This window comes from Tympanuchus pallidicinctus, unplaced genomic scaffold, assembly GCF_026119805.1.
Source record: "Tympanuchus pallidicinctus isolate F22 unplaced genomic scaffold, pur_lepc_1.0 scaffold3, whole genome shotgun sequence".
Lineage (NCBI taxonomy): Eukaryota > Metazoa > Chordata > Aves > Galliformes > Phasianidae > Tympanuchus > Tympanuchus pallidicinctus.
The window spans coordinates 105,174,143-105,186,438 of record NW_026294747.1 but is presented as its reverse complement, the minus strand read 5'-3'; the positions used below and the strand labels follow the sequence as shown (position 1 = coordinate 105,186,438).

The following is a 12,296-nucleotide window of genomic DNA, read 5'->3' as shown; positions in this document are numbered from 1 at the left end:
CATAGAGAGAGCTTTAAGTAGATGTGTGTTCAGATGTACCTGTTTCTTTTAAACAAGATAAAAAAAAATCAGAAGAGTCATATCAGCCAAATCTGGGGAAATTATCAACATGGTGCACAGCAGTGAAGTGATTTTGTTTTCTGTCTCACAGCGCAGCTGTGGGGTCAAGATGTGCTGCAGGTTTCCCCACTGTGTGCTCTCAAGTTCTCTTGTCCTCTGATTCAAAGCTAGATTTGAGAAACGTAATTTTGTGTGGCTTCTGAGTCCAAGGTAAAGAGAACGGCCAATGAAGCGGCTTCTTAAAGAAGCCCTCCCTGTTCTTCTTGCATATAATCCATTTCCTTTGCTTAAGGATTATCTCAAAGTTGTTTGATCTTTCCTATTTGAGAAGCATGCTTATACTGTGGTGTGCTACCAAAGTGAGACTTAAAAGAAACAGCTTAGGTTAAGAAAGCGCTATCGTGTTTTGTTATGCATTAGAAAAAATATGTGTTAGCATAACAATTTGAGAGTATTTTATGTTAAAACAGTGGGGAAACTTAACTTCTCCCTTTGTAAAGCTACCTAAATCTCTTCAAGCTGAAATTCTTAGAGATTTCTGAAAGTCCTGACAGGGGAAAACAAAGTCAGCTGTAGGAATCAATTCTGCACAGAGGAATCGCTGGGATTTGATCTTGCCTGCTACAGGCTTTTGAGATTCAATCAGAAAAGTCTGCTGTTTCACCATTCATTCCAGAGGTATTCAAATAGCTTGCTTAACACTGGCAAGGGGAGAGGGAGAAAACCCAAAGGGAAATTTCAGAGAGCAAGCACGCCTTTGTAGAGGATTAAAAAAAATAAGTATTTTTTTCCTAAATAATTAGTTGAATTATAGACATCTAATTATAGATATATAGGTATCACAGACTGCCCATAGCCTAAGATTCTGAGAATAAATACAAGATAAACAACAAAAAAAACATTTATAGCAAAGCAGCCAACAACAAAGAAGAGCAGTGACAGCAACAAAGAAATATTCAGAGGCAGGAGTGTAAGAACTACTGAGAAGCCTCTTGGCACCTGTGATATGCTCGTGGGGAAAAGAAGGCAAAAAAAACCCCAACCAGTCAATGCAAGAAGTTTTAGCTTATTCCCCAAATAGGAGAGAACAAGGTGAGAGGAGAAAAGAGACAGTGAGATGAGATGCTTTCAGGAAGCTTGGTTGCTGCCTGAATGCCTCAGAGCAGAGGTTCTGAGCCAACCTGAGCAGTCATTCAGGACAGGCTTCAAAGAGATGTCCTCCTCTCTTTCAGATAATCAATATGTAAGTTACTGTTTTCCCTGTTGATTTCAGCTCAACATGGTTGTTCTGAAAAACTATGTTTTATCTGATTGTATTCCAATGGATGCACAATTTTCTGTTGTTTAAATAGCTATTACTGATGCATATGGGTTAGCACTGATTCTTTCTCACTGTGAATGGTACCAGTCACCTCTATGGGCCAGAAACAGAATCTTCCCCTGGCTGGCCCAGGCCAAGGGCTGGACATTCCGTGACACCCAGAGGTCTCTCTAGTCCCCACAGGCTCCATCCCTGAAGGTAATGCTGACTGCCTCAGTGTTTTATAAGAATGCACATTTATTGGGCTTCTGTTTCAGATCAGGGAACTTGGCTCTACTTGGTTAAATCTACCTACACCTGTGGTTCAGGTAGCATAGCAGCACAGGGCATAGCTGTGAAAACAGATCGAGTTCTGCTTAGGAGTGTATTGCTCTTGAGGCAGAGCAGCCCATGAGGCTGGACAAGTTCTGGATGCGCTAAATGCATACTTGCTCTTCAGGTCTATGCTTTTACAGCCGTGGCAGCTGTGGATGCCTGGCAGGCTGAAATGCACATGGACACCTCTGTATGTGCTGACTTCTTACCAGCTGCTGGTCCTGCTGCTGAAAGAGCATGCGGATGGCTGTTGTCAGAGTTGTACTGAAGGAGAGCTCAAAGGGACGACTCCAGCTTGTTGGTTTTTGGGTTGGTTTTTTTTTTTTTCCTTCACTTTGCTTTTTTTCTTATCACTCAGCTGCACTGAAGCCCGATGCCTCTGGTAGCCAGTGGTGGAGCAGTGAGAAGCTGGTATTGCTGCTGTGCTTTTACAGGAGAGGCTTGGCTGCATTAACTCCTAGGAAAACAAGAGCCCAGGCAGCTGGAGCAGAGCCTGGCAATGGAGGTTGGCCCCACAGCAGCCAGCAGCAGCTCCCCGGCTGGCACCGGCTGGCTGGATGTCACTTTTGTCACCTGCACTGACACCGTGACTTTCACCGAAGTGCTGGAGGAAGAGGAGTGGAAATCCTTTTACTACTCCTTTAAGGTACAGCTGGTGCATTGCTTTTCTCACAAGCTTTAGTGCATCTCAGTGCCTCTGCAAGCAGGCAGCTGGGATTATTGATGTTTTATCCCAGATATAGGTGGCATTTGCCCTGCGAAGACACTTGACAGTATATGTGAGGCATTTAACTGGAAAACAAAGAGTTGCAGGTTTTGGAGTTCAGACTTGCAGATCTTAGCAATCGTATTCCCTTACAAGAGGGGGTGGTAATATTTTTCTAAAGTGGCATTGCAGATATACGCGCATCTTTAATCAAAAGTGTGTTGTAGTTTAACACATCCTTTGTGTAATTTCTTATTAGCCATCTCTTGACACAAGGAATTTCTTTTCAATTTCCCAGCTGCAACAAACATTGCACACAAGCAAAAAGGTTTTGTGTGTGTGTGTGTGTGTGTGTGTGTGTGTGCTTAACCAACAACAACAGGGATTAGCTCTAATTAGTTAATTGGCTTGGTTTTCTTTTAAACTTGTGAGGAGGATGCAGGATCATTGTTAGAATGTAGCAAGCAAACGATTCAGGATTGAAAGCCGCTGAATGATGTGAGAAGTGCATTCATTCATCTCCCCAAAACAAACATCACCCTCACAGTATGCGATGGTAGAGAACAGATGAAAGAGGTGCTGAGTTACATCTTTGCTTCAGCTCTCCGTGTCTGTTGTCATTGCTCAGCTTTATGCTGCGTGCCATGTGTTATGATGCTGTAGTGGCACACTGTACAAGTTGTGCTCAAGTTACTAAAAGGAGCTACAACAAGAAGTACCCCGCCTTCCCTCCGGAGCTCAGAACCAAGCAGATCACTTCCAGATGGAAAGATGCAGGCACTCGCATCGTATGGCAATCTGTTGGAAATCAGGGGATGTATTCAGATGCACTTTTGACTTCCAGGAGGTTGTTAGTACTCTGATACATTGCCCCTGGAATCAGTGGAATTATAACAGGGATTCACCTCTTCTATGAAAAAAGTTGATCTGTAGTCCTACAATTCATTATCTGGAGTTTCTTTTAACACAACAGTCCTTTCTTCCCCCCCCCCCCCCCGTGTTAGACGCTTAAAAGGCTCTTCAGAAAGCAGAGAAGTGAGGAGCAAAACCTTTTTTCACAATTTTCTTCTTATCTCCTCTCTTCTCTCCACACTTAGGGCTGTAAATCTGAACAATGTCATGGGAGCAATATTTTATAATGGTAAAAATGACAAATTAATTCCATGATTAGAAAGTCCCCAGGCAGAAAAATGCTTCTTAATAGGGCAGATTGAGTAAATTACAATAATTAGGATACTATGGATAGTCATGCGTGCTCGTCCATTGCTGAAGGAAACTTGATTTTATTAGCTGAGAGCTTCTCATTAGACTTGCACTCTGCTGCCTGATGTCTAGCTTTAGCAAATATAGGACGAACTTTGCAAGGAGGTTCACTGATTTCACATCAATTACTGGCTACTGATAGGCATAGAAATATTTTGACTCGGGAGACAAGTGACAGCTGGTGTTGCTGTTGTAGGGAAGGAGGAATAATGGACCTGCTGACACCTAGTATGCAAGGCAGGGCTCTCTGCCAGCCATTTCAGCTCTCAATGAGAGCTTCACGTGTGGAAGGTGCTGACAGAGCTGCCTGTGCTTCACCATCCACACTCTGTGTGGTGACCATGTCCATGTCTGTTCCAGCAAGATGCCCAGGATCTCCTTTCTTTTCACAAGGCTTTGGTTTGGCAGCTAGAGAAATAGAAGGTCAGCTTGGAACAGGCTGCGTGGATTAAAAACCCATGTCATTTGAAATTGGTGCTCAAAATACAGCTGCAAATGGGCTTTGGCCATTAACTGGGATTTTCAAACATGCTATAGCTGTTCCTGACTAAAGAAGATTGACAAAAGGCCACCATGCAGGTGCAGGTTGATCCCTGCGTGGCCATGAAGCAGAAGTCTCAGGGTGGCTGTGGGGCTGTGTCTGTGGCATGGGGGGGATTGCCACATTGTTGTACATCCAGCACAAAACAAGCAAGTGTTGCTATTTCTCTTTGGGAAATATGGAGTTGTGTTATCTACCTTAAGAGATTTAATAGGAAAACATAATCTAAACCAATAAATGGGGACCAAGGAGTGATGCTCATGCAGTAAATGGAGCAGTTCCAACACAAATGACTTCTAACAGTTTTATCCACTGGCAGCTCTGTAGGGTGTCTCAAACTCTGCTCAAACTATGGGATGAGAGGAGAATACTGTATTCTTCTTTTCCTCCCATGCTTCAGAAGTACTACCTGTACCAACCCCCAGGTAATATCTGGGTTATATTGTGGTGGCAATGTGACAAAAGTAAAATAATGCCACTCAGAGCGTTTCAGTGCCAAAAAAAAGGTCCTATTATGGCTTGAATTGTGAATGCTTCCCTGCTCCCCCTTTCAGAACAATTTGAATTTCTTTCCTTTCCAATCCTCTTCAGAACATAATAACTGAATCCCATGCTGATTCAGATTAAAAAACATTTTGCCAGTTCAGTTAATTTTTTTTTTTCTTCCCTCCTTTTATTTTTTTGAGCTGGGAAAAGGGGCATTTCATCCACTTGGAGGAACATGCTCTTCCCTTCTGTTAGACATTTTGATAGCTGCCTGGCCAGCTGCTATGTGAGCCTTTACCCCCAGGTCTGCTGTAAGGCTGCTTCCATGTGCAATGGGCTCAAAGCTGTTGTCACATCTTTTTGGCAGGACCAGGTGTGTCGTGTAGTTCATGAGATGAGCCAGAGCTTTCTGTGGTAAAGAGAGCAGCTCGTCCCCGCCTGCAGGTTCTGTGATCATAGAATGGCTTGCATTGAAGGGGACGCTAAAGATCTTCTAGTTCCAACCTCCACATGGCAAAGTATTGCTGAAAGCTGAGCCCGTGTCTCTGCCTGAGGCCTTTGTATGAGGCATGCTGGTAGCTCACTGTCTGGAACCACAAGTGCAAGGAATTCTATTGTCTGTGCTGGCATCAAATTCATAACAGATGTGCAAATTGGTATTAATCACAGCTCCAAACTCCCAGGCCAATGGAAAGCTCATTACATCCCTTTACAATCTCCTCCACGTGCATTTAATCTCTGTGTAAGAAGACTCTGTGTGTCAAATGCCCTTTGCTGAATACAGTGAGCTGTAGAAAACATTATCAGAATGCCTGTTACTTTTCTCTACTTTCAGAGTCTCTCAGTTCTGCCTACCTGACTCATGGGGGCCTAAGACATAAGGTGCTATCCACAAGCCTTCGTAGAGAGCCTGGGGAGAAGCCAAAATCTCAGAATAGGTTCATCAAGCTGAGTAAGAAGTCCCTGTGGCCAACAAGGCTGGAATCTTTGTGAAGGCTGGAAGATGCACCTCCCTTTGTGCAGCCCCAGCTGCTCCAAAGCTTAGAAAGACTCCAGTGGGGCTCGATTCTTATGTATGACGTGGCTGTTGGACAATAGGATGCTCTACTTTGATGCAGTAGAGTAAAGGTAAGAGCACTCAAATACTGAAAAGTCCCAGGCATTCTTCCTTCTTTGGCAGGAATGACAGGTGGTGTTCCCTGCCTTAGAATCATGGAATCATAGAATTGGTCAGGTTGGAAAAGACCTCAAAGATCAAGTCCAACCCCAATCTAACCATCCTACCCTAACTCTAACAACCCTCTGCTAAATCATGTCCCTGAGCACCACATCCAAACAGTTTTAAACACATCCAGGGATGGTGACTCAACCACTTCCCTTCCACCATCTAGTTGCACTTTCTCGTTTTTTCTTTATCTGTACAACAGCACAGAATTTTGTCGCTCTCCCCCAAGAGTTTTTGGGAACCCCTGTCCCATGCTGCAAGGTGGAAACCTCAACAACAGGACTATATGTTGATGTCTTCCTTACTCCAGCTTCATCAGTCGTGGTCCCTGTGCTGTGCAGCGTCACCCCAGCAGTGGTAGTGAAGGATAAGAGCTGTTTGGAAAAATACTGTGCACGTTAAATCCACTACAAATGATTATTCATGAATAGTTAAGATTCCCAGTTTGTTTGGTTTTGTTTTTTTTCCAGGAAGAACTGTGTACCTGTGGCTATGATGTCCTCCAACACCATAGCATTGCCAGTACCTGCATCTTGTAGCCTAGCTAGTTCAGATAATAAATGGGACTGTAGAACCATGCTAGTGTAACCACAAATATAAAACCATGTGCTTCTCATCCATGGAATATAATCTTCATTGCAAAGGTCAGGGCCTATCACTTCCACCAAAGTACTGAGAAGATCAATGCAAGGAGAGCAGGTTTCCACAGATGAGCTTTGCAGAACTAACAACTAACAAGGATTTGTCTCCAGGTGTCCTCAGAGCCTATTTAAGTCAGTATCTGTGTCCCTATCATTTCAGCCAAATGCAGGAGTCTCTTTATCTCCTGAAAAGCATTTGCCTTTATTATTGCTCATTCTGATTTTCAGGCAGACCGCACAGAGCATCCCATCCCTGAATACATAACAGAAAAATATTAATGGGTGCTGTCAAATTTCTGGAGTAATCTCTGTAAATGCAATTGTATGTTTTAGGAAAATGAGCAAACCAAATAATTCATAAGTGACTTTGCTATCTTTCATTGGAGTGAGAGGAGGAGAATGAAGTCTACACAAATACAGTGTCAAGAACTCCTGAACACAGGCACTGCAGTATGCTGTAAGGAGTGCTGCTAGAACTGAGCTGCCGTGCTGAGGAGGCAATAGCTGCCCACCTTGTGAAACAAAGCTGTTCTTGGATGAGCTGGCTTCATCTACTAGCTTAAATGCAGCACAGAAGGAAGCTAGCTTGGTAACAGCCCAGCATGCAGGAGCTGTGAGCCAACCAATTCAGGCAGTTTTACACCAGCATTCCTCACACCTCTGACTGTTGTCCGTGTGACCCACAGGTAGGGTTTGGATCTGTCTGAATCTCTAGTATAAATATGCTTAAAGTGTCTCTAGTCTATGAACTGTTTTAATTTCACAGATTAGGCACATTTAATCATTTTACCCTTTTCTGTGATTAGGAAGGAACAGTTTCACAGCTTTTAATAGGCCTTTCAAAATCATGCAATTATGGATGGGCTATTGAGTGACCTAATGTTATCTCTTCCTGTTGAAATTATTCTAGGAAAAATAGATACATAATGAAAAATACATCGCTCTTGATGACATCAAAATTAGGGAAATCTGTTTAACTCCTTCCTTGGAAGCTTCTATGATACATTTATTGAAAGAAAACCAATCCTGAAATAACTCAATAGAATCATAGAATTATAGAATGGCTTGGGTTGAAAGGGACCTCAAGGATCGCCAGGTTCCAGCCCTCCTGCTGCAGGCAGGGCTGCCAACTGCTAGATCAAAAACTAGATCAGGTTGCCCATGATCCTATCCAACCTAATCTTGTTCAGCTCCAGAAACAGGGCATACACAACTTTTCTGGGCAACCCTGTTTCAGCACCTCACCATCCTCTCCGTGAATTGCTTCCCCAAGACATCTGATCCAAACTTTCCCTCCTTTGGTTTAAAAGCATTTGCCCCATCCTATATGTCCCAGTTGGTCACTCTCTGAATAGAACTGTCCCTGTTTATTATCCATTTACCAAAACACAACAAAATGGTGAATGTGAACTATCAGCCAGTAAAACTGAATTCTTACCATTTGTTATTAACTTTCAATCTTTTTGATCCCCATCTACCCCAGTCACATCTACATTTATTAAATGCTGCCCATTGAAATGACCCTGCCTCAGCCATGATGGTGAAGTGAGAGCTAAGAAATATATTTTTAAAAACTGAGGATTCACAAAGAAAGGTCAACAGAGCATGGCTATATTTTTAGAAGAAGTGAAAATAATACTAGTAACATAATTACTCCTTTCTATGGGAAAGTATTCTGATCTAGTGAATAGTTTTCGTTGCACCAAAAAAGTAGAAAATATTTTAGATTTTCCTCTGTAGAACACATTAGCATTCACAGACTATACGTACAATTCCATCCAGACACAAACTCATACAAAACTACTTCCTAAGTTTGGCAGAATAGAAAACATGGTCTTAGGTCTCCTTCCAGCCATGCTGGAATGAAGATGCATGAAGATGTGACTGTTGCCAGAATCTCTGACATGTGGTGAAGGCCTCATGTGACAACAGATGCCAGAATAATCCAAAGCCATGTGCTGGAAGGCTAACACAGTCATCCTGTGAGAAATCATCACAGTAAAGCAGCCACTGTGCAGGAGATGGGAAAACTATTGGGCATGACAAATGCATCTGCTGAATTCGAAGCTTGTGCTTGACTCAGAGAGGGATGAGAAGCTTTCTTTGTTAAGCTTGCTTGAGGATATTGGTGTTTGAAGAGTAACCGCCTAATTAATAGTCAAGGTCCATAGCAGTCAGAGCTGTGTTTTAGCCCCAGGGCTTAAATGGGAAATCAGTGGTTCGAGAGAGACCTGAAGCTGAGCTAGTATTCATGCAGTGTGAACTGGGCTCAATTCCAGGCCAAGTTACCAAAAAATTCAACTCCTAAAGGGCTTTGCTGCCTTCCTCTCAAATTCATCTGCAATGGAAGAACCTTTAAATAAAAAGATACAAAACTTAGCTTTGAAATAATTCATTTCTCAGTTTTTGCTACCTCATCACAAGTTTTCTTAGAGTTTTCTGATGTCAATCAAATTGCATTCCAAAAACTTTCAGGAGCGTCTTGTGTATAATAACAACTTCTCATTTTTGCCTTGCTAGATGGGAAGCATTTAAGAAGCAGAGTGGCGCAGCGGAAGCGTGCTGGGCCCATAACCCAGAGGTCGATGGATCGAAACCATCCTCTGCTAGTAGTTTTTTTTGGAACGGAAGGTTTAAGTTGGATATCAGGAAACATTTCTTTACTGAAAGGGCTGTTAATCACTGGAATAGGCTCCCCAGGGAGGTGGTTGAGTCACCATCCCTGGATGTGTTTAAAAACTGTTTGGATGTGGTGCTCAGGGACATGATTTAGCAGTGGGCTGTTAGGGTTGTATGGTTAGGTAGTGGTTGGACTTGATGATCTTCAAGGTCTTTTCCAACTTGAGGAATTCTATGTTTCCAAGGCATAACTTGTGACAACTAGGTCATAAGATATATCAGTGATCTTTCAGTTCTTTAACATGCTTCTTCTGAGACATAGTTCATCTGCAAATGAATCAAGATTGATCCAACCATATTTTTGTGGCTTTTCCCCTCCCCACATATTCATTTGAAGTAGGAGGTAGTTTGTATTAATCATCTGAACTTTCGCATTCAGATGCTTAACATCTAATGTATGAAGCTTACTTCTAGCCTAAAAATCCTTAAAATTATTGGTGCCTTTTATTTTGTCCTCTGACAGTGAGACCTGTAGCTACTACTAAACTGTGTATAACGCACCTATGGCTTATCATCAAACAGATTTCTGTGACGTTTTTTTTCTCAATCCAAATCGTGGTGGAAGATACATGGATGTTTCCTATTGGCACTTCAACCAAGTTTGTCATTTTTTATACTTTAAATCACAGGATCAGAGAATCAGAGAATGCCTCTGATGAAGATCATGTAGTTCCAACCCCTCACCATAGGCAAGGTTACCACCACTAGATCAGTCTGCCAAAGGCCCCATCCAACCTGGCTTCAAATGCATCCAAGAATGGAGATACTTTATACCATATGTAGGTAATCACAATAGATATAAATCTTTCACTTCCATTGCACATTACTTCTGATAGGTTGCTTAACCTATCACACCCTGGCAGAAATACTTCATCTCAAACTTCTGCACATGCTTTAGCTAAACACCACCTATGACTTTTTAAGTTACTTAAAACTGATATGTTTGTGCCATTCCCATCAGCATTTACACCTGATTTGCAGGGTGATGTAAATTGTAATTCCCCAAAGATCTGAGTTGTTTTTGTTTCTGTGTAAAATAAATAATATATGTCTTGTGCAAAGCTCTCATCTGAATACATATTTGTATCAGTACAATTTAGTTTTTAGTATGTAAGTTTTTAAGAAAATAGGCATTCTGAGTATTATGCACGCTCTTGTGTGTACGGTTCAGGCTCGGGGACTTCTGAAGGTCACTTGATCTGACCACTCAAAAGCATGCTCAAGGCAGTGCCCAAACAAGTTCGGAACATCTTCAGAGAGAGATCCTGCATCTTCTTTGCACTCCAATTCCAGTGTTTAACTATCCTCATAGTGATTTTGTTTCCCTAATATATAATCAAAATGTCTTGAGTTTCTTCCATTTGGTGCTTCTCATCCTTTCATTGTGAACTGCATTGTGGAATCATAGAATATCCCAAACAGGAAGGCACACACAAGGATCATTGAGTCCAACACCTGGCTCCATGCAGTACCACCAAACCCTATGTTTGAAAACATTTTTCAAATGCTTCTTGAACTCTGGTAGCTTGGGGCTGCCTGTTCCAGTGCCTGAACACTCTCTGGTGAAGAATCTTTTCCTAATACTCAATCTGATCCTTTTCTGATGTAAACTGCTCCAACTGGTGTCTTCTTATTATTTCTTTAAATATTGCGGTCCAGTAGAAGCAAACTGACTGTAAATTAGTTTAATTTAGTTTAGCATTAAACGTGGAGGTTGGTGTCTCTGCATGTGGCAGGGGGGTTGGAGATTCGTGATCCTTGAGGTCCCTTCCAACCCTGGCCATTCTGTGATTCTGTAAATCCCCAGCTGGAATCAGTGAAGTTGCATGGCACTCAACTGCCTCAGAAAAATTTACCCTTGTCTTTTTCTTCCCCCTTTCCTTTCCCTTTCCTCTTGTGTTCCACCCTACGTGGAATCAGCTAAAATAACATATCTCTCTTATGTATTTTCAGTAGTCAAAATTCAGGACTCCATGTCTTCTACAACAGGGTCAAAATAATGCAAAACCTGGGGTCCTCCATTTGCTTGCATGGTCTGCAGTTGAAGTGTTTATTTCAGGAGATGAGAAAAAGTTTTCCCTCTGTCTATTTTTTTCTTTAAAACTTCCTTTAGAACAGAGCAATACAATTTACTAGTGGTGAACATGATCTTCAGTATGTCAGTTTCCCAGTTTAGCAAGCAATTTTATGTGTCCTTTTTACACGTTAAGAGGAACTTACTTGTGAATTTGCTTACTTTGCTCCATGAGTACATCTCAGTGATTGCGATAGGTTACGATTCTTACATCATTTTTAAAATGAACAAAATGCAAGCAGTCAGATTATCCCCTGATAATTCACGTATTCCCTGAACTTAATCACCTAGTAAGAAGAAGCTGCTCAGAGACTTACATCACTACCAACCTGTGATAGTAGGGATGCATAGAATAGTAGTGTCTTCATCACTCAACAGACCAAGGGCATGAAGCAGGAAAGCACCAGGTCAGTGACAACTTGAATTCCCTATAAGCCTCCTAACGACATGTTAAGACACCAGCCAGCAACATTAGGGAAGATATTAAACTTTTTCCACTACTATTCCCCACACTGCAATAACTCATAGACACAGAACTTGAGACCCTGAAAGAGCTCAGGGGTGAATTTTGTCATTGATACAAGATAAATACAAATCACATCATGATAGCACAGATGCCTAGAATCCATAAGGATCCCTTCTGCCTTTGATGGTGAGTGAGTGGTACACCAGGCTTACAGGGATGCACTTTGTTTCAAACATAAAGCACAGTACACCTCATGCTAGACTTATTGCAGCCTGTGAATTCCGAAATTTTGTTAGAGAGACAAAATAACAAAACACTTCCGCAAGCAAAAGAAAACGTATGCACTTTTCAGACAGCTTTCTTGGCTTACATTTCACCCATGAGGCGACTTGCTTCATTGGCTAAAGCTGGATTTAATCTTAAAGCAAATTAGCAAAACATGAATATGTGCTCCAGATGCCAAGCACTTCCATGCTTCAAACAGCAGTCTTGTGGAATAGAAGCATAAGCAACGGTAAT

General features: G+C 42.0%; 1 protein-coding gene and 1 non-coding gene across 2 annotated transcripts in view; both read left to right on the top strand.

The window, feature by feature from the left end:
* Window positions 1-12,296, top strand: part of NPSR1 (neuropeptide S receptor 1) — a 78,467-nt gene that overhangs the window by 16,810 nt on the left and 49,361 nt on the right. Inside the window, exon 2 of the mRNA XM_052692665.1 lies at window positions 2,055-2,342. Coding sequence (XP_052548625.1) covers window positions 2,196-2,342 — 147 coding nt within the window. The 5' untranslated portion in view covers window positions 2,055-2,195. The remainder of the gene's footprint in view (window positions 1-2,054; window positions 2,343-12,296) is intronic.
* Window positions 9,096-9,167, top strand: TRNAM-CAU (transfer RNA methionine (anticodon CAU)). Its single transcript has one exon. It is a non-coding gene; the product is annotated as a tRNA-Met (tRNA).